Source organism: Patagioenas fasciata, chromosome 8, assembly GCF_037038585.1.
Source record: "Patagioenas fasciata isolate bPatFas1 chromosome 8, bPatFas1.hap1, whole genome shotgun sequence".
In the NCBI taxonomy this organism is placed as follows: Eukaryota; Metazoa; Chordata; class Aves; order Columbiformes; family Columbidae; genus Patagioenas; species Patagioenas fasciata.
This window is the reverse complement of record NC_092527.1, coordinates 8,792,234-8,814,364: the sequence shown is the minus strand read 5'-3', so window position 1 is coordinate 8,814,364 and position 22,131 is coordinate 8,792,234. Positions and strand designations below refer to the sequence as shown.

Here is a 22,131-nt window from a genome sequence, read left to right as displayed (position 1 = left end):
TTGAACTTCATAAACTTGGAAAGACGTATCCAGAATGAAAGCCTGCCTACCTTCATGGAAAAAATAGATTTAGAAATACATACTGTTCCATGTGTACACGATTCCTACTAAACTTTGCTCTAAACAGGGCTGTGTATGTTAACTGCTGGAAAGATGCTGTCCAAAAAACATTCCCTTTTAAATTTTTTTGTGGTCTTTGAACTTACCAGGATTTTGAAAAAGAACAAAAGGACATGGAAATTACAGGCCTAACCTTCTCCAGCTGCCCAAACTTGTTTTGGTATTGCTATTAACTTTCAGTTACAAAAACCCCAGCATTTCTGCTTACTGAATAAACATGGATTATACCATTTAAAGTGAACCACATGAGCACAGTTTTATGCATATACAAACTGCTGAAATGACCAAACCCCAAAGGACTACTAATTGACTTGGATTAAGCAAAATCTCTTACTTGTAAAGAGGAGGTAAAATTGTACAATTTCCTTAAGCAAATAAAATTAATTTATAACTTTATTTATTTTAAGTTGCAGCAACCTCAGCAGACCCTTTTAACTCAGGTTAGTTTGGTTTTATTGTTTGGTCTTCATCCCCAAACACAGATAATGCAAGAGTGCAAATTTGTGACATCTTGGGTACTTTAATCTGTAAAATGAACTAATATGTATGGACATATTAGTAGTACAGGTTTATTTTATCCAGATGTTGAAATATGCATAGCCTTGGTTTCAAAAATTAATGGCAACCACTTTTCCTTAATCTTGAAGGGGATATTTGTTTTGATTACATTCTGATTTTTTTTTGGCACTTGAACTTCAGGTGTTCAGCTGATTTGCAATAACAAACTTTGAACAGGAATTTAACTTTCTGTGCTAACAGTATTGCAGTATGTGTATAGAGAAGTTTAAAAAGAACGCTGCTGAGCTTGACAGATTTAAAACATGCAGTCGTTTAACACACTCTTAAGTTTTTCTAGGTATGATTTCACTTAATCTTTTAAACACGCTTTAAAAGGAAAGGTAAAAATAGGTTACTTAATTTCATTACCTTACTGTATTCCGCTTTTGTAAGAAGGCAAGCACATAAATTGTGATAAGGAAGGGTTCATGTTGGCCTCAACCTTTACTGATTCCCAGCACTCCAGTTGGGTTATAAATGGAGAATAACCTTTAGGTGTGTATTCCCAGCGAAGTTAGGAAGTTGTCTCCTCTTCAGGCCCCCTTTGTAACACAATCTTTGCGGCTTTTTTCCAAGACAATGTGTGTATTATGGGGAAGTTGACTTTTTAAAATAAAAGGATAAACAAAGACAGTATTCATTAAAAGTAGGAAAGAAGTAATAAACAAACAAAAACCACCCACAAAACCAAAAAGCAACTTCCATGTTCTGAAAATCTCCATTCAGAATAATCACTTTAGAGACATTTTAAGCTACATGAGTAAAGGAACTGCTCCTTGTAGGTATGTCAGATTGATAGTTTGCTTTATTTTGCTTACAGCCAGCTGTTGCGCTGCCTACCAGTCTTAGCCTGTCTACTCCTCAGCCGGCAGCCCAGATAACTGTTTCTTATCCGGCACCCCGATCAAGTCAACAGCAAACCCAGCCTCAAAAGCAGCGGGTCTTCACTGGTGTGGTTACTAAGCTACATGACACATTTGGTTTTGTGGATGAAGATGTCTTCTTTCAACTTAGGTAAGATGTAAAAACTTGCCTGCAGATGTGCTCTCTGACACCCTCACTAAATAAAAAGTTTAGATTATTACATTCTAATTCTGTCACTCCATTGATAGTGCCTGCGGTTAGTATGTTTTTTCTGTCAACATGCAGTCAGATGGTCAAATAAGTTAATAGACACTAGATCTGAGTTTGCTTATGTGGATTTTTGAGTTTTCTTAATGCAAAACCGGAAGCTGGGAGACTCAGAAGGTATTAAGCTGCTTATAATATGAAAATGCAGAATTTGTGGATGGTTAAATGCATATAACTTACTATCTGCCTATCTTAACTCAGTACTGTTCAGGGACTTTCTGGTTTTGGAACAAAGACAGGAATTAAGTTCTTGTGCATACTCCAAACTGAAGCAGATAGCACCTTCACTGAATTTGGGAGTAGATGGTGTTCCTATAAGCATTTTTTAAATGAACTTTATCGACTTTCTCTGAACTTTAAATGTAACTTGCAAATGTACAACTAGCTGAATAAGACTAACAAGACATTTTCTGTAATGTTTGCAGCGCTGTTAAAGGAAAGACACCTCAGGTGGGTGACAGAGTTTTGGTAGAAGCTACTTACAATCCTAATATGCCATTCAAATGGAATGCACAGAGGATCCAGACACTTCCAAACCAGGTATGTGGGGTTACCCAGCGTACCTTGCACTGACTCCTGCTGGTTCATGCTTGCTCACAACTCCTTTTGTGTCCTGCTGTCAGAACCAGGCGCAAGCTCAGCCTCTGCTGAAGACACCCCCGGCAGTTCTCCAGCCCATGGGGCAGCAGGCTGCGTTCGGTGTTCAGGGGCAGCCGCAGCCACAGTCCCTGCTGCAGGCGCAGATATCGGCAGCTTCCATCACACCTTTGCTTCAGACGCAGCCTCAGCCGCTGCTGCAGCAGCCGCAGCAGAAAGGTGCTCCTTCTTTGAAGTCCTTCTGGTGCTTAGGGTGTGATTGCTATTTTGTTGTTGTTGTTAGTCAGAAGACTGAAGCAAGAGTTGAAATAATATGGAAAGGACCTTAGTTCAAAAAATCCCCATGGACTTCTGTTCATATTAAGATTTCATAATCTGAAAGCAGATTCAATGTAGTTTTTATTCTGACACTTTTCACAAACAGGTTGGGGAGTTGAAACTGTTGGTGGCAGTGTAGGTCTTTAGCATCTTCTGGAGTGTTCAACAAGATCACAAAGTTATAGTGTTAAAACTATTTATATATTTATGTTTTATTTCAGTTACTCAAGTTGTCATTTGAGAGAAACACTGCTGAGCATGGCACATCTAAAACAAAGCTTGTGGGGTCGCTTGAACTTTGAGTGGCTGAAAAATCAGTAACAGAATTGATAATATAATAAGATAAAATTAAGACTTGTCTGACCCACAGTAAAAGCAAGGGGAAAGGATCTGAACCTATCACCTAAGCATTTATCCAAAACAGTTTTGCTTATGACAATCTAATTAGTCCTAGTTGTTCATTAGCATTTAGTAATGTTTGGTCTGTTTACCATCAGTTGGTTAAATGTCTTGAGGTAGCAAAAGTATGTCCTGGGGAACTGATGCAGCAGTATAATGAATTGATTTAAAGATAGTTTTTCAGGAATCTAATTGTTTTTACGTATTAATAAGTAACCTCAAAAAAAAGTTTTAGGTTTTCTTTAATTCAATGAGTAGTTAGTGTATCTATCTTAAATTACTTTTCCAAGGTAAGGGCTAGGTATAGACTGCAATAGCTTCTGTGTGCTTAGATGATATTAGATTGCCTCTTAAGATGCTTTTAAACTAATTTCACTTAATATATTCTCAGTTTGCGTCAGTGAGGAAAACCGTAGGACTCTTGAGTTTCTTGGGTGGATGTTTTTAATAAATATATATATTTGACTCTAGAGTTAGTTTAGAAAATGTACACAAGTGGAACAACTGTGAAGCAGCAATGTTTGTGAAGTGTAGTTGTGCCTGACTGTGTATTGATCTTCTACATTTTTGTTTCAGGTGGTTTGTTACAGCCCCCTGTTCGTCTAGTTTCACAGCCTCAACCAGCTCGAAGATTAGACCCACCCTCCAGGTTTTCTGGGAGGAATGACAGAGGAGGAGACCCCATGCCAAACCGAAAAGATGACAGGAGGTGTGTTCTAGAGGACTAGACTATAATCAAAGCATTTTGTAAAGATTTGTCTTCAAACAGAGCTGAGCTTCTTGCTCCACAGTGAGTCAGTGATACACACAAGTGGCTTTACTGTTAGACATTAGCAAAGAGTTCTTGTCTGTCTGAAATTGCACAATCAGTCTCTCTTGTAAAGAAACAGAGTGTGAGGAACTTCTCTCCTTTTCGTGAATCATCTTGGACATCTCTAGCTTCTGTTGTGCTAGAAACCATTTTGTGTTACCAGCAAGCAAAAATATGTGTGTCTTGTATGCGTTTTGTGTTTTTTTTTTCCTGAAGTCGTGAAAGAGAACGAGAGAGACGGAGGTCCCGGGAAAGATCACCCCAGAGGAAACGCTCCAGAGAGAGATCACCTAGACGAGAGAGGGAGAGGTCACCCCGAAGACCACGGCGCGTTGTTCCTCGTTACACGGTTCAGTTTTCTAAGTTTTCATTGGACTGGTATGTTTATAGTGCCAGATGTTTGCCTACATCTCACTTGAATTGCGGGCACAGATTACTGTGAGCTGTGCCAGCATGTGTGTATTGAGTGTTAAATGATGATCTTAACTTTGAAGGAAGATCAAATATGACTGAGAACGTTGTATGATAAACTTTTTCTAGGTTCTTTGTTGGTGTTGAATGCTATTGCAAAATACCTTTATAATCCTGTTTAATAAATAGCCCCTAGTATGCAGACACCTGAATTGGAAGAGTGTTTATTAGTCACTCTAACTTCAGTCCATGACACCCTAATTTGTATATATTACTCTTTAAATTTTACATGTATAGTATTAAATATACAGTGGTTGTATTTCCAATTAATATACCTTTTAATTATGTGCTTTATTAATGGTACTTTTATTGCTGTATCTCTCAAATAATGTTTATTTCAGCCGTAGCTGTGATATGATGGAGCTGAGGAGACGTTACCAGAACTTGTATATCCCAAGCGATTTCTTTGATGCTCAGTTCACATGGGTGGATGCTTTTCCTATGTCTAGACCATTTCAGCTGGGAAATTACTGTAATTTCTACGTAATGCATAGAGAAGTAGATCCTATAGATAAAAAAGCTGCTGTCCTTGATCCACCTGATGCTGATCATCTATACAGTGCAAAGGTTTGTATGGGTTTCCAGGATTATGATGATTCATTTGATTTTTTTTTTTAACCAGTAGGGTGAAAAAGTGAGTATAACTGAACTGAGAGAACGGTACAGTGATTGGAGCAAAATCCAGCATTTTAAACTTTTCAGTAAAGAGCTAGTTTGTAGAGCCTGAAGAATCATGACTGAGATTCAGTTTGATTTTCTGTTACCATTGCTGTCCTAAATCTTGTTTTTACCGAGGTTTCTTCCATTCTCTGCACCTGGTTGCAGTAATGTGGTTATAGGAAAGGCAGCCAGCTCCTGCAAGGTCTCTGAATGTATTTATTTGGCAATTCATTCTGAATAGTTAATGGAGCCTTCTTTTTTTTCCCACTTCAAGTGTCCTTTCTGTGCAGTTTGTACTCTTCTATTTAGCAATATTTCTTTTCTTTCAGATTCATATCAATATTATTTTGTTGAAGTAAATTGAACATATTGGGATTATCTGAATGCCAAAAAATGCTACATCAAGGGCTGTAATGATATATAAAAGACCTCGGTGTCAAAACATCTTCCTAAAACCTGTTCCATTTGAAAGCTCTGTTATTAAAATAGGTTGAAATTTCAAGGTCAATCTGTTTTATTAATAGAAGTGTTTAAAGACAGGTTTAGAAATAAAACTGCCTTTAAGCCCCATATTTCTGAAAGACTTAACTTCACACGTCTTCCGCATATAAAAACTGGGAAACCTTGGCTCAGTTACCAGACAGGCTGTTTTTTTCAGTCTATCAATGCAGAGCAGGAGTTCTCTTTCAGAATGTTGAGCTTCAAAATATATTCAGTAACTGAGGAATTGCATCCTGTTTCATAATATTAACCTGTTCAGGATATAAAGCAACCTTGTTAGATTTGGTTGGGCTAACGGGATGCTGTGAGGATGCAGGTGAATGTGTTGGTCAGTTCTCTTGTGATTGCGACAAAATGGAAGGAGTCAGTTACTGAAACTATAATGTAGAGTGTGCTTCTTGGTATAGAGTATTTGACATATAGTGGTAATGGGCAAAGCATGTTGGTTTTTGTATACTTTTAGTTTATTTTGTGTTGGTTTTTTTTGGTTTTTTTTTAATACAATCACACATAGCATCCATTTGAGATGGAGGGAAATTGGTCCTTGGCAGATACTTTAACACTCTGTTCTACCATTTTACTTTACTTTGTGATTTTTTTGGTGACATTAAGGAAAAAGTACTGGTATGTCTGTGTTTGTGAATTGTGGTCATTGTTTACCTTCACAAGCCTGATCTGACTTGCACAACAGGTGATGCTGATGGCTAGTCCTAGCATGGAAGATCTCTATCACAAGTCATGCGCTCTGGCTGAAGATCCCCAGGAGCTTCGTGATGGATTTCAGCATCCTGCTAGACTTGTAAAGGTAAATATGCTTCAGTGCCAGACACTTTTGGCAATAAAAGTTGGTTATAGAGCTTTGAAATGTGTTGATAAGGGAGGAGTTTGTAGGCAGCTAAGTGATGGCTTCATTTTTCCTCTGAAAAGACCTAGTCCATTCTATACGTCCATTCTTTTTCCAGTTTATAGGACCTCCATCTTCACTGCTTTCATATTTACTGCTTTATTCAACTTAATCAAACTCAAACAATAGATGTTTGGAGAAATCTATATTAATTATACAATTAACTTTGTTAGCCTTTTTTTACAAGCACTTAGACCCTTTTTTTTAAGGGCTCAGCTATGAAGAGAATACCAATGAAGAAACAGTTAAGTCACCATTGTATTAAGTAAAATTTAACTGTTGTTAAACTGAACAGCCTCTAAGTGCTATGGTGTTTCAGGACAACACAGACTTGTTTTGCAATTAAACTCCATCATCTTAAAGCACATGGAGGGGTACTTGAGTTTACAAATATAATGCTCTTGTGGTGTTCTGTTTTGTAGCTTTGCTTTATCACTTTTAAGCAGGAAGGTCTATAAATGTGTATGGGAATTAAGACACTATGTAAATTGTTATCTGTTTGTCTTTTGTGTTAGAAAACTTTTAATTACAAAAGAACAAGACTATACCAATAAAGTAACCTGATGGAAAGTCTTGCAAACAAGAATGAGTGATGATGTTTTAAACCTATTCCATTTCTGAAATCCTCTGTGGAAGAAAATAACTGAACTCTTTCTTGACTGACTTTCATTTTCAGATTTCGAAATAACGTGACAATTTACTCACAGATTTCAGTCTGTGTGCTATGAAATATTCTTTGTGCTTTGGCAAAATGACTCTTTACCCCTAGTAAGGGAACATTCAGAAGACTCTTTTTGTCTAGTTTTTAGTGGGTATGAAAGGCAAAGATGAAGCTATGGCTATTGGAGGACACTGGTCCCCATCACTGGATGGACCTGATCCAGAAAAGGACCCTTCCGTGCTGATAAAGACGGCTATTCGTTGTTGCAAGGCTCTTACAGGGATTGACTTAAGTGTGTGCACACAATGGTAAGTACTGTACTGCAAGGCAAAGTACACTATAGAAATACTTGTCTGTTTCCAGAAGTTCTTTAAAACAAAAAAGATGGAAAATCTTTGTCAGCTGCTCTTGGTAGTGCAGGTAAACTCCTCAAAAGGTGTTCTGTTTTGTAATAAGCTTGATTGGTGCCAACTGTGCTGAATACTGCATTAAGAACTAATTAAAAATTCTGGATTTATTTTGACATGTTATGCTGTAATTTTTTTAATGAATGTGTGTTGAAAATATTTTTCATTTTGTGCATAGCTGGAGAAGATCGTCAAGAGAACTTCATTTCATTGTTCTTTTGTTATAAATAAATAGCCGTTCATTATATAGCCATATTTTCTCTTGATGAGTTTTTGTCCTGTGTTAACACTCATTGCAATTTTACTAATACCAGGAAAGCCCATTGTATGCTGCATTTAAAGTGCTTCAGCAACTTTTGTTTGCGTATTAAACCTATGTGTGCTAACCAACAAGTTAAATAAAAAAATTTTGTTGGTTTTCTTCCTTATTCAGTTGCGATACCTTTTTACAAATGTTCCAAAAGAGAAAATATGGCTTCCATAATTTTTTTCTTTAGATAAACCTCAAGGTCTTGCAGCAAAGTTTCTTTACTTGATGTGCTACAAGTGATCTAGGCTCTTTAAAAATGTGTTGTAGAATTTTTTTTCCAACATGCTTCTTCCCTTGCAACAGGTACCGTTTTGCAGAGATTCGCTACCATCGCCCTGAGGAGACCCACAAGGGGCGTACAGTTCCAGCTCATGTGGAGACAGTGGTTTTATTTTTCCCGGATGTTTGGCATTGCCTTCCCACCCGCTCAGAGTGGGAAACCCTCTCCCGAGGATACAAGCAGCAGCTGGTCGAGAAGCTTCAGGGTGAACGCAAGGAGGCTGATGGAGAACAGGCACTGAACGCTAATCCCTTTTTCTATTTCTGCTTCTCACAGGCACAGGAACACAGGCACAAAATGCACACCACATACTACACAACATACATACACAGGAGGAACATAACTGGTAACAATGACTGGTAAACCAGCTTTCAGCAGTGTAGCGAATGTTGGTTTTTATTTTTATTTCAGCTAGTTCACTAACTTTAAATGTGTATGCTGATATCGCAGATGGAATTAAATTGTGCTTATGATGCGCAGAAAATTTTTTATCATAGACGTAGTTGCTGGAATCTGGGACCAGTTGTTGAGTGAGATGCAGTTTATGAATAGCTGTCTTTAAACATTTTGCCATTTTCTAAAATTTCTAAATTCTGTCTTGTGGCCAGTTCTAATCGTGATATTTGAAATTATACAAACACTAGTCTGAAACATCTGAATTTCAGGCCATGTGGCTGATCAACATCTTGGAATAAGGGAAGGTCTGACTGAACAAAGAGTAAATTTTGGGATTTAAAATCTGGGGGAAGATCACACACTGTGTGGTTAATGGAGACCAGCAGTGTCTGTGTAACCCCAATATTCTTTGTGGTGTTGCTTATCACCCTTTTGTGTTCCACAGATCTGGCTTGTATTGGCTGAGTGGCACTGTGATCATTTACAAAGTGGTAGAATGTGTGTGTGAACTTGTCTAAATAATAACTTTAGGAGAAGACTATCTGAAACAGTTGTGACCTTGCACAGATCAGCAACAGAATTTAAAAAATAACTGAAATGCTTTCAGGCTTTCTGAATGATAATTTCTAAATTTTATTTGTCAGGATGAAGAGGAAAAGGATGATGGGGAAGCGAAAGAGATATCTACACCTACGCATTGGTCTAAACTGGATCCAAAAACAATGAAGGTAACTAACAATTTTCTTAAAACTTGGTCCTGTTGTATGTTTTCATTTTTAAGGCATGACCCAAAATATAGCTGTATATTTCCTTAACTGAGAAAAAAACCCTTCAGTAGTGTTTTGTCTTTCTTGTGGATTTTATAGGTATTAGATGTGATATCACAGTATGCAAGTGTGGCTCCTGATTTTACTAAGTGAATATAGCGAATTGCAAGTATTCTGAACTTTGTACAATTAAACTGTATTGCATATGGTACATGAACTGGAAAATGAAAATTCTAGAGTAATCTACTTGTGTTAAAAATTGTGGGGTCTAAAATACTTTAATAATAAGTTTTTGTACTATAATTGCGTTTTAAAACTATGTCAGGACTTGTAATAAGTTTCTTCAAAAGGATTAATAGTAATAAAATACTTTACTATAGTATAATTCTTTCCCCGCCCCTCTGAAAAGCCCCTCATAAAGGGGTTCTTTGAGAACAGAACTTTAAATGTGTATATGTTTTATATCAGTAAATATTAGTGTTTTTCAGTACAGATTTTAAAAATACAGTTGACTTGTCAGTGCTCTTAAGTTTTACTTCACCTTTTCTGCTAATCATGTTTCGCAGTGTCCCTGGTTGATACCTCTTACAGAGCTTTTTTATTTTTAACAAGGTAAATGACCTTCGCAAAGAACTAGAAAGTCGAACTCTTAGCTCTAAAGGACTGAAATCTCAGTTGATAGCTCGACTGACAAAGCAGCTGAAAGTAGAGGAACAAAAAGAAGAGCAAAAGGAGCTAGAGAAGTCTGAGAAAGAAGAGGAAGAGGAGGAGGATAGGAAATCTGAAGATGATAAAGAGGTTAGCCTTTGGACGCATTTGGTTTGTCTTTATACGTATTTTATGTAGTATTTATATTTAAGTTTGTACAAGTAAATATATGTGTAAGTATACAAAGTACAGGAATATGCCTACTTGTGCTTGGATTTTGTAGTTCTCGGATTGCTGTACTGAGAACTCTTGCTGTAACCTGAGCTGCTGAATTGGAATGGAATCTTGGCAAGTTTGAATTTCTTCATATCAGCAAAATCAGCTGAAATGTACAGCTGCACTAAGGGCATCTGAATTAATGTCAGATCTTAAACGTAAGGAAAAAGAAATCCCAAACTCCCCAGAAAAACTATGTGTGAGAACAGGTGAACACAACAAGATCTTAACTTGTTAAACTTACAGGAAAAGCATCTGCTTAGTTGTATTGGCTTTTACTGGTATACAAACCTTAGGGAGTTATTGTGCAAATAGGGGTGAGGGCAGAAACAGTCCAGTTTCTTCACCTGGCTGGTGGTTTGCTTAGGTTTGTTTTGCCTTATTGTGAAGCTTTAATTTTTGCTTTTGGCTAAACTTCCTGTGTGTTGAAGTTTCTCAGTTTTGGCATGGGTAATTTCAGTGTTACTTAGTCTGTTTTGCTGTTTCACAAGGATAAACAAGTTCTGGGCAGTAAAGGCCAAAGCTTAACCACAGAAAAGGGGCATAAATGTCTAGAGAGTGTATTCTGTGTTAGTTGCTTCAAAACCTGCCTTTTTGTGTGTTGCCTGCTAACCAATATGGGTCGATTGGAAATGGTATGTACCTGTGAAACCTGCTGAGGGAGCAAAGGCCAGCTACTGCCTTCTCCCACAGCTTGGATGGATTTCAGCTATCTTGGGGTTTCTTGCTACAGCTTTCTTTAAAGTTTGGGGAAGGAGCTTTGATTATGCTTTTTTAAAAAGCATAAGCTCTGCCATTACTGTTTTCCATACTCCTAAGACTTGAATATTTCTCTCTTGGCAATTAGTAAGCTGCTTGGTGTTTTACCTTTTTTAACCTGTTGTATCTATAATGATTGCATTGCCCATAATCCAAAGAGCCAAGTAAATTGTCATCTGGTAATTGTTAAAGCTGTGCTGGAGATCTTTGGGAAGATGTTTGAAGACTTTTCTTATGTAAGGAAAAAGACATCTTACTGTACTACAGAGCTCTAAAAACATCCCTAAACAAACAAAAGGCTGCTCGGGAGCACTGACTTCTTTGCTAGCTTGCATTCCACTACTTGAAGTGAACTAGCTTGAATCTTTCCAGCGTGGAGTAAACACGCTGCAGTTAGCACCGTAAGATAGTTGGCAGGTGCCCGTAGCTCTGTGGCCTAAACACCACGACGTGTCCTCCTTTGTGTTGCTCAAGTTTCCAGTTGTCTTAGACGAGTATTGGCAGTGGACACAGTTCATGTTCTGGAAATTCTACCCCTTGAGTTCTGTCTGTCTTCCGTGTTGCATTCAGCAGCTTAGGTTTTCCTTCACTTTCTTAAGAGCACTGAGTCCTAAAAACTAATATATATACGCTGAAACCGCAGCTTTGGAATATGCTGTATGTTTGGGTTGGGTTTTTTTGCCTCTTTTTAGGAAGAAGAAAGAAAACGTCAAGAAGAAATAGAACGTCAGCGGCGGGAGAGACGATATATCTTGCCAGATGAACCGGCAATCATTGTACATCCTAACTGGGCAGCAAAGAGTGGGAAGTTTGACTGTAGCATTATGTCTCTTAGTGTTCTTCTGGACTACAGATTAGAAGATAATAAAGAACATTCCTTTGAGGTATTGTAGCTGTGCTGCTTACAGTTAACCATTCTTGTTTCTTTTTAATTCTGTGTGATAACTGCAGTGTTCTTAAACTGTAAAAGTTTCTGATAGTGTTAGGGAAGTTTTCCCTACCAATGACATGGCAAAACAAAAATTAGTTAGTTCTTTGTGCAATACCTAGAAAAAATTGTCCAAACTTGGTACATGGTTTATGATAGCAGTACAGTAACTGTGTGATATCTAGAAGAAATGCACAGATTTTCAGGTATGGAACTGAGTTTATAATTTATCTAGTTAGTCTAGGTCCTAAACTACGGCAGTACGCGAGAGAAACATTTTTATAAAGTTGTTTAAGGTTTTCATATTCAAATCGGATAGTAAGAAATCTGACACTACATAAAATTATGACATAGTGAAAGTTGGTAAGATAGCACCTCATAGCTATTTAATCGTAAGTGTACAAATTTTCAGAAGCTTTTGTTACTCTTTCTTTATGCACAGGTATCATTGTTCGCAGAACTCTTCAATGAAATGCTTCAGAGAGATTTTGGTGTCAGGATTTACAAGGCACTGATTTCTCTCCCAGAGAGGGAGGACAAAAAAGACAAAAAAAGCAAAAAAGATGAGAGGAAAGAAAAAAAGGAAGAAAAAGATGAGGAAACAGATGATCCAAAACCTAAGAGGAGAAAATCTGGAGATGATAAAGACAAAAAAGAAGATAAGGATGAAAAGAAGGTTTGCAGCTAGCTCATATGAAGTGCTGTCCTGTCTGGATCAATACTGAAGTGTTTATATTTGAATTGTATTTTATTGTTTTTAGTGTTAGTTAATTGATTTGACTCTATCTATTTAAATATGCTTCAGTCATAATCAGTAATTTTAAATATTTACAGGTGCGTTGGGGGGTATTTTAATATTCAGCTATATCACATAGATTTATTTGGTTTTTTTACGTGACTAAATATAAAGAGCTGCAAATTTTGAATGAAGAGTAGTGAAGTTTTACTTTCCTGTTTTTTTATTTCTGATTGGATAAATTTTTAGGAACTTCTGTTACAGAGGGAAGATAAAAAGAAAGATGATTCTAAAGATGAAGAAGAACCTGAAGAAGAAAATAATCAAGAAGAATATGATCCGATGGAGGCAGAAGACGCTGAAGATGAAGATGAAGGTATCTTGAACTTGGAATTCTGTGGCTTTCAGATTTTTTTTTTTTATTAGCACTGAATGTGTTCTTTCAAGCTGAAGAAAGCACTGGAACTAGAGAATTAAAATTTGCATTATTAGACTAGCTTTATTTTGGTAATTCTGACCAGATCTACTTGAAATGTAAGTGCCTTTCTACTAGGCATTATATGAACGTAGTTAATATAAACTAGCTGTGGTACTCAAAGTGAGGCATGCATATAGAAGTGGTTTTATTTTTTTCAGAATGCAGACCACTCGCAACTCCCATTGAAGTCAGTAGGAGATGTGAGTATTCAGCACCTCTGAAAAACCAAGCCACTTTTACGTGCCTGACTTCCTATTCCTCAGTTCTGAAATGTCATCCTGTTTTTATTAGGCCAGAGTGTAGTGTGGGCTGCTCTTTACCTGGTGTTAAGAGGAGCCGATTTCTGTTTGGGTGGAGTTGCGTTCGCCTGAGGAAAAGGGGAAAGCGCCTGATGAACTTTCCTGGCTCCAGGGAGCAGCAGTAGCCTTCTTTCCCTGCTCAGATATTCAGAAGGGCGTCAGATAGGTGTCTGTGGTTTGGTTTGTACTTCTTTGGTGTTTTTGTCTCTTAGTGGAGAGTTTTTACTAGGAATGTGGATTGGAACTGCTTAGATATTGCAGTCCCAGCATTTTCAGCTGGATTTTTGGCAGAGTACTGTACCAGCCTTAAAAAAAAAAAAAAGGTGCTAATCTGTGGTTTCCATAATAACTCTTATTTGTTTATAATCTGGCTGTGCGAGTGCCTAGGGGTTGTCTGTTCCATACAAGTGCTGCTGCATCCCATAATCTGTCCTTGTGCCATTCCCAGTCAGAGTTGCTGAGAACAATCCAGTATTTGTGGAAGTGCAGGAGAAGGGTCTTGGTTCTCAGAAACCTGTTGGCAAAATTAGAGAAGTGGTGTGATACATAGTTTTTCCCTAAGTTTTCCTCAAAAGAAAGGTGAGCTTGAAGCTGAATTTGGCACATGATTCTCTGACCAAAGACTTCCACCTGAGGTACAGAGCTGCATGCTGTAATCCGTCCCTGTGGTTGTCGTGTTCCTCCTCCTCTCTTGATTTTTTTAGATTTAGTTTTACTGTACTACCTCTAAACCAAAAACCTGCAGTTGTAGTTCACATCTAATAAGTGATGTGATCTGTAGCTTCTTGGAGAATCCAAATGATAGGATCATTACTGTCTCACTCAGACATGAGTATAAACACTTGCTTTTAATTATATAGTTGATGTGATTTTTATGATAGAAAATACTTGAGAGTAAATAGTACTGATTTTGTCCTAATAGGAATAACAATAGCTGAATGCAGACTCTGCCAAGCCTGATTAGGGAGAATTGTGATAATTTTCTATATACCACTTAAATAGATTGTGATGTTGGCAAAACTAATTTTGGCCTAATTAGTGTTTGTTTCAGCAAATTCAGCATTTGTGAGAGAAACACAGGGAGAAAATGGCAAATGGCTTATGTTAAAATAAGATCAGAGAAAACTCAACTTAACAGGACTGACTTTGTTTTTTTGTTTCTTTGCCTTTTTTTTTTTTTTTTTTTTTGCGAAATATATTAATTTCAGGTATTTGGGTGTTTACGTGAACTTTTTCAATAAACGTATGTGTTTTGAGATAATGGTTATGGAATCATTTACTGTGAGTATGTTGAATTTTCTCTCTGTTTGGCAGACCGGGATGAAGAAGAAATGAACAAACGAGAGGACAAGAGAGAGGGAAATAAGCATTGTAAAGAGAAGCCATCTAAAGACAAAGTAATTAATACCTTATCAACTACATATAACCCTGTTAGACGTGTTCTAATTAGAGCTGAACTTTCTTATAAGACCTAATTGCCCTCCTTGATTCCTTCAGCACTTCTGGGCTGAAACATTAAGGTGAATATAGAAGTTAGGTAACATGTGACAGCTTCGGGTAAGGTGCTCACAACTTGCTCTCACATTTTAAAGTTCATTCAGTGAAAGCTGTTGGAGAAGCTTTCTTAGGAGATACTGGTCTGTCTGAAATATGTGAGGACTAATGCTGCACATTAAGAAGCAGCAGATGTGATATTATGTTATTTTCAAGTGCTGTATTATGTAAGAAAAACAAGCTTAGCTTGTTTGATAAACTGCCTTCTCAATTCTGAAGATTGGAATTATTATATGATCTTTTTACATCTCCCTCCAGGAAAGTTGATGCTCTTTGTGTCATGAGGCAAATAACTTTCCTCCATGGTTGAGATGAAGGAAGAGCATAAGTTTGATTTGTTACATTTAAACTTTCTTTATAAATGCAAGAATAAACCAAGTTTCTGATTTCTCCTTTTTTTTTTCTTCAAGGAAAACTAGGAGATGTAGAAATAGGAATAATGGTAAAACACAGTCTGCAGAATTGCTGCGACTGTAAGAGCTGGATGCTCATTGATTACATGTTTATGGGGATTTCACTTTGAAAACAGCTGTTCAGTAAAATATGATTGAGAGAAGAAGGGATGTTTACTATTACTTGTTTAATTCGGTTACTACTTCAATTTTTTTCACGTATTAGCGTGAACAAAAGGACAGTGTGTCTACCAGATGTTACTGTCCATTGTGCTGTAATGCTTTTAAATATTTGAAAGACTGCTTGTCCTAAACGACTTGCTTATGTTATATTTGAGCTCAGTAGGTAAATGCTAGTTATATTAATTACTGAAAGCAAAGTTAAAATGAACAGAGGAAAACTTCTGTGAACTGAAAAATGTATGTGTTTTTAGTTGATGGTGGGAGAATATTTTAACTTCCTAATGATCCCATAATGAATTTTCTTTAGGAGAAAGACAAGACACAGATGGTAACTGTTAATAGAGATCTTCTGATGGCTTTCGTTTATTTTGATCAAAGTCATTGTGGATATCTTCTGGAGAAGGACATGGAGGAGATTCTGTACACTCTTGGACTACACCTGTCACGTGCTCAGGTTTTGTATAGTAATATAGTAATATCTGAAAATATTTCAGGAATGCTGGAAGTGGGAAGAATCTTCTAAAGTCTGTTGCTTATGTACTTGATCCTTGAATTTTATGTACCCACTTCTTTTTTATGTACAAAAGATTAAATGAGTATTTCATTGTAAATCATTTTCAAAAGGTGAGGTTTGCACCTCTTAATATGCCTGTATTGTATATGTAGTTTTTGTCTCAAAATTGTATCTTTTTCTTCTCCCCTAGCTTGTTTACATTTTAAGCCCCAATCTGTTGAAGTTCAAAAAGCTGTGCAATTTCTCTAAGTTTTCCAAGTTAAAACATTCTTCTTAGGTAATATGTCTGTATATTAAGTAACACTCTATTTCTTTCCATGGCTGTGTTTTAGGTCAAGAAGCTACTTAATAAAGTAGTGCTTAGAGAATCTTGCTTTTACAGAAGACTAACAGATACTTCTAAAGATGAAGAAAATCAAGAAGAGTCTGAAGAGCTACAAGAAGATATGTTAGGTGGTGGTTTTTTTTTTTTTAATTTATGCCACAAACTTCCAGAGAATTCTTTCTGTGCAAATGATAATGAGAGTTCTGAGGTGCTTGCTCTCTTGTAGAAACTAATTCAGATCTGCAGGGAACCTACTGATTTGGGAAAGTAACTCTTGAGCAGTTCAGAAAAGTACAGTATTTCTGGCTTCTAATACATCTTGTTGCTTCTATAGGATAAATCTTAAGATCTGGGACCAGGAAGGAGGACAGAGGTTTATGCTGAATATTGATGAATAATATTTCTCATTCACAGCAGTTTTGCAGTGAGGAGGATCAGTGCTGTAGATAGTAGCACAGAGCCTGATTTTTTGAAAACTAATTACTGCAGAAAGGAGACACAGCCGAATGTCATGGAAGAGCATGCTGATTTTTTGGGGGGTGGGAACTCGGGTAAGGAGGGAGGGGAGAAATGTGAGGGATAGACCAGCAAACTGGAATCTAAATTTCTTCTTTTAGGAAATTATTTATTTATTAAGAATTTTTTGGAGGTTGTAGTTAGAACTGAAAAATGACAGAATTTCCTGATCCTTCTTAATCTAATACAGGAAACAGATTACTCTTACCATCACCAACTATAAAGCAAGAATCAAAACCCATAGAAGAAAACGTTGGCCTCATTGTGTACAATGGAGCCATGGTGGATGTCGGGAGCCTTTTACAGAAGCTGGAGAAGAGTGAAAGAGTGCGGGCAGAGATAGAACAAAAGCTTCAGTTACTGGAAGAAAAAACAGGTGGGACATTACTTTGAAGGTGGTACTGACACGAATGCAAGATGCTAAGACTTTTTAAGAAGATAAAACAATTTGAGTAATATTTGTGATCTAAATCTCTTAGCTGTTTGCTTACCATGAACTCATTTTCTATTTTGCGAGCCCTTTGAACTTGTACGCCAGCTATCGTTGAGTACCATTGTCACTGTGGTGCTTTTATCTTTTTTTTCAATTGAATGTAGGACTTCCAAATGTAGTCAGAGTTGAGTGTTATCAAATGGTAAAGCAATGCAGTTTTTAATGTTCTTTAAAAGTTAGGAGTTTTGGTGTTGGCATGTAAATGGAATATCAAAACGCAAAGTACCCAGCATTGGAAGTGACTGATTTTTGTTGTTGTTTTCCTAAGATGAGGATGAGAAGACCATACTACAACTGGAGAATTCAAACAAAAGTCTGTCTGTGGAGCTCAAAGAAGTGAAAAAGGACCTTGGCCAACTGCAAGAAAATTTGAAGATCTCAGATGATAAAAATTTGCAATTTGAGGGTCAGCTAAATAAGACAATCAAAAATTTAGCTACTGTTATGGATGAAATACAGAGTGTTCTTAAACAGGTTAGAATTGTTTAATTCTGTTTTTTTTATTATTGTATGCAGACTTCCAGTAGACAAAATTATCAGAACAAAAACTTAAGAATAAAAAAGAAATTTCACATTAATTTAGGGCATATTTACATAAGGTGCTCAATATGATACTGATTATTTAAAGATAAAAAATAAAATGTATTTTTTTCTAAGCTTGAAACACATGTTCTTGACTTAAATGTTTTTACAAATCTGTAAATATTAATGGAAATCTTAAATCATCGTAATGTTTTCCTGATCTTGTCCATCCCCAACAGACCAAATCTGCCCTTCTCTTTGATCAGTTAGGAGTAATTTTTCAAGGCAGAACTTCAATAGTTCTAAGCCTGGTGTTTTCAGATGGCTTAGGTTAGAACTGTTATGGTAAATTATTATCCTAATTTAATGGATTCTGCAAGAACTTTTTCATTTGCTTTTTAAAAACAAAACAAACCAAAAAAACTTTAGCCTATAAAGTGGGCATTCTGTGGATATGTTTTGTGCTTCTCTTCAGAAGTGCTTAGGCCACATTTGATTTCTGCCCCCTCAGTTTTTCAGGAAGATACTGGAAATATGAAATGGTTAATAACTAAACTAGGTAAGATAGTAGTTCACATAGTATTTAAAGCTGACATCAAACAGTATCTTCCTTTCATGCTGCTTTACAGTTCACATGAGAAATATCACTTCTAGAATTCATGTTAACCCTCTCCCTTTTGTCTTTTAAAGGATATCGTGAAGAACGAAGATAAAGATCAGAAATCCAAAGAAAATGGAGCAAACGTATGATAAAACTGCTGCTGTTTAGAAGAATGTTACATAATGTAATATAAATCATGATACCAGAATGTATGGGAAGTGATGCATGTTTGATTTTAGTAGTATAAATATCTTAGTTCCAAAAGATGTATAAAGTTTTATGAATGTGAGTGTCTGCTTCTGAAGATTGCTTGTAATTCTCAGCATTCAACTTCAGGCACTCCTTGAGTGAAAATAATTTTGCATTGCAAAATGTTTTAGGATGAACTTTGTTATAGTTTTAACCCTAATAAAGTTCATCAACATAATGAACAGTAGCAAGTATTTAATTACCAAATGTTTTTCATTAAAGTCTAGTGAAATCAAAATTTTCATTATTTATAGAATTTCCATTTTTAGGGCTTTATTTTATTTTGGTCTAATTAGTCTTTTTAAATTCAAATATAATTCACAAAATAGCATGCTGCTTAATTTTGCAAGTAAAGATTTTTTTTTTTAAGAAAAAGCTTCTTGGATTTTTTTTTTTACTTGTCCAATCTTTCTTTTCCCTTCAAATGTAACTTGTTTCCCCAAAGCTGCTTGTATTAAACCCTCATACAGTAGTTCAGATGAGTTCAGAAAGCAATAGAAACCTACCAAAATGCTAGTAGGGTTGTGAGATTTATATGAAAATACATGGGCCTGTGTTAAATGTATGTCTTTTGTGTTCCTTTAATTGTTCTTATCTTTGGATTAATACATACGCTCCTTTTTAATAACAAATGCAGTGTATTAAAATGCATGGTTGGATACCAGGCCAGTAGATGTCAGAATAATGCCTTACGTGAAGAAAAAGCTACCGTTGTAAGCCACCTTTATTTAAATTTGGACCCCTTTCTTAATTTGTGTAATTACTTCCAAGACAAGAATGAATACACCAGTACCCCATGTTACAATTACTAAGGAGCAGGACACAACTTGGTTTGTTGAAAGGGGGTAAATTGCTTTCCTTTGTGTCCACAAATCACTAGAGATCTAAACTTAATGTAACATCATTGTCAAAGGCAACTTATTCAAATAACGTGAAATAGGAACAATTGTGTTTTGGTGCAACTTCCAGAAAAATTCAGGGCTTTGAAGGTTGGGACAGAAGTGTTTTCTTACAGAAGTGGTTAATTTTAGCAGACCTCTTCTTTTTTTAGGCTGGATGTCCTAGGTAACTAAATACCTGCTAGGAAAGTCCAAGTGCCATAATATGTATGAATAACCTACATGGAAACTCATGTAGCTTTACTGAGATACACATTAAAATGCCTGGATTTATGTTCAAAAGAGTCTTAAGCTGGTGCATTTATGACTTCCTTGGCTCTTTAGGAGCTAAACAAGTAAAATATCTTTTCATTGAACTAACATGCATAAGTTTCCCCTTCATTCATCTCAGTTGAGTCACTGTGTAGTATCTTAACTGTTCATGCTGAAACGGAAGCTACTATAGAAACACTAATTGCATATAAGCACACAGCAAATGCATGTTTTATGAACTAAGCGATAACATCTCATGAGAGTGATTGAATGAGGATGGTGATATATCAGTCTTATGAAAAGCGTTCTCTGTGGTGTACAGATGGTGTTAACAAACTTTTGTAATCAAATTCTATTTTTCACGTTTACCTTTGTACAAACTGTTGACAGCATGTTTCATTTTTGACGTTGAGCACCGTTTAAAATTTAAATGGACTTGAAAGGATTGCTTTTGAAATAGTTTGTTTATGAATTTTCAGCAGTACATGTGAACATACAAGAAAATAATTCTGGAGTTCAAGATAACTTTTTTTTTTTTTGGCATACTGCAACATCTGTTGAACTATTTTGCTGGAGTGTTTTACCTTCAATTGCTGAGCTGAAGCTGTTGTTGCAACAAGCAGGCCTCGTGTTGCAGTGAGAGGCCCCGTGAGACAGTTGTTAGAGCGATACAGATTTTTACAGTATTTAAGAAAAAAAGTATTTGTTAGAATAAGTGTAATCTTTATATTGTTTTGATGTAGTACTGTTCCAGATACTATGTACAGTCTGCATTTATGTTGGAAAGGAAATTAAAAGGGTAAAGAATAAAGGAAAAAAAAAAAAAAGAAAAAAATCTGCTATAACCTCCACAGAGCTTGACCAGTCTTCTGAAGTGCAACTGATCTGAGGAAAAACAAACACCTCTACAAACTGGTTATGTTGCTTTACCAAACAGCACAGGGTTCTGTATATACACAGCATCCATGCTGGTCATTAGCTAAAGTTTCTTGGTAATATTCCCAGAAATAGAAGTAATTATTAAGAAAATTAATTAGAGTATCAGTTATAGAGGTCAGGAGAAGTGGTCTTCTGCCAGTTTTAATTTATGAACAATGTTTTTGTATTTCATGTCCACACTTCCCAACTCGTGTGCTTTCTCCTTTCATTGTGTATGCATTGCTGGTAAAAAATTAGCCTAAGCTGGGTCTTGATCTCTGCCTCAGTGTCCAGTTTGTAGTTTTAAAATCATCATGGATGCTTTACGGAAAGCAGTAAATCTCAGATTGTGGTGTTCTGTAAAGAAGGCACTGCTACAGCAGGCCAGGAAATGGAATCTGATCTATGTTTACAGATTATTCCCCCCCTGCCTTTTGTATTTTGTTTAGTATGGTGGAATTAATGAGGTAAACCCTTACATAGTGATATTCAGACTAGTGGATATCTGTGAATAAGGCTAGGGAGAAAGTTTCATGTGACAAATCTGCACGCAAAATGGTCTAGAATAAAGTAGACTGTTGAGACACCTTTGGTTTTGCTCTGGTAATAAAAAGGCACAAGTATATAGTTTTGGGGCAGTTTTCTGAAGGGTTAAAGATTGCATACAGGGTCATGGAGCTGCTTGGGCATCGCTGCATGTTCTGCCATGACAAAGACATGTAATGTTTTCTTGACTCGCCCAGTGCTTGTCACGGTAGTGGCCTGAGCACTGCTGCAAAATCATTGCTTGGTTGTTTCTCTGGCTCAGCCTGGGGTACCCTGGGGTGTATGAAGTAGAGGTTGGAATTCTCTGTCTTGTACCCATGGGTCTCCACAGTTCAAGCATTTACAGTTGAGTTGTTTCCAAATATAACATGAAGCCCAGTCCTTTAACATAACACTTTTTCCACATTTAACTGCTTTGAGAGAATTGAATGGCTTTGAGTCCATCTTTCTGCTGAGTAATGTACTGCGTGAGTACATTTGGACTTGTGTAATGCAGTTAACTTTCACTGATAATTTTATCAGGAACGTGCACAAAAGATGTTTTTTCTCTTGCTTCTCTGTAATCTTCGTGTACCCAGGTCAGGTTCTTACCTTGACTGCATTTTTTCAGTGCAGTTTATATTTAAAAATATAAAATACAAAATAATTCATTTTGACTGACTGACTCTTATGGCCAGCAATAGATTGCAAAATGTGTAGGTAGCACAGTCAATACATTCATGCTAATATATTCCGGAAAGCAGAAATGGTTT

At 36.5% G+C, this 22,131-nt stretch overlaps 1 protein-coding gene and 1 non-coding gene across 8 annotated transcripts in view; both read left to right on the top strand.

Moving 5' to 3' along the window:
• The window catches only part of CCAR1 (cell division cycle and apoptosis regulator 1), a 30,472-nt gene extending 9,053 nt beyond the window's left edge, over nucleotides 1-21,419 (top strand). For 2 of the 7 annotated variants that reach the window (XM_071811644.1, XM_065842899.2), the window contains 21 exons: nucleotides 1,499-1,692; nucleotides 2,235-2,349; nucleotides 2,433-2,625; nucleotides 3,700-3,832; nucleotides 4,151-4,312; nucleotides 4,747-4,972; nucleotides 6,258-6,371; nucleotides 7,273-7,439; nucleotides 8,152-8,362; nucleotides 9,169-9,252; nucleotides 9,904-10,089; nucleotides 11,667-11,858; nucleotides 12,345-12,578; nucleotides 12,888-13,014; nucleotides 13,275-13,316; nucleotides 14,730-14,812; nucleotides 15,852-15,998; nucleotides 16,391-16,511; nucleotides 17,090-17,275; nucleotides 17,661-17,866; nucleotides 18,605-21,419. In XM_071811644.1, coding sequence (XP_071667745.1) covers nucleotides 1,499-1,692; nucleotides 2,235-2,349; nucleotides 2,433-2,625; nucleotides 3,700-3,832; nucleotides 4,151-4,312; nucleotides 4,747-4,972; nucleotides 6,258-6,371; nucleotides 7,273-7,439; nucleotides 8,152-8,362; nucleotides 9,169-9,252; nucleotides 9,904-10,089; nucleotides 11,667-11,858; nucleotides 12,345-12,578; nucleotides 12,888-13,014; nucleotides 13,275-13,316; nucleotides 14,730-14,812; nucleotides 15,852-15,998; nucleotides 16,391-16,511; nucleotides 17,090-17,275; nucleotides 17,661-17,866; nucleotides 18,605-18,664 — 3,183 coding nt within the window. In that variant the 3' untranslated portion in view covers nucleotides 18,665-21,419. Of the gene's footprint in view, nucleotides 1-527; nucleotides 561-1,498; nucleotides 1,693-2,234; nucleotides 2,350-2,432; nucleotides 2,626-3,699; nucleotides 3,833-4,150; nucleotides 4,313-4,746; nucleotides 4,973-6,257; nucleotides 6,372-7,272; nucleotides 7,440-8,151; nucleotides 8,363-9,168; nucleotides 9,253-9,903; nucleotides 10,090-11,666; nucleotides 11,859-12,344; nucleotides 12,579-12,887; nucleotides 13,015-13,274; nucleotides 13,317-14,729; nucleotides 14,813-15,851; nucleotides 15,999-16,390; nucleotides 16,512-17,089; nucleotides 17,276-17,660; nucleotides 17,867-18,604 lie in introns of all 7 variants that reach the window. The other 5 variants (XM_065842897.2, XM_065842898.2, XM_065842895.2 and 2 more) reach the window with 5 other exon arrangements.
• On the top strand, nucleotides 7,058-7,121 carry LOC136104820 (small nucleolar RNA SNORD98). Its single transcript, XR_010651802.1, has one exon. It is a non-coding gene; the product is annotated as a small nucleolar RNA SNORD98 (small nucleolar RNA).
• Nucleotides 21,420-22,131: the final 712 nt, after the last annotated feature.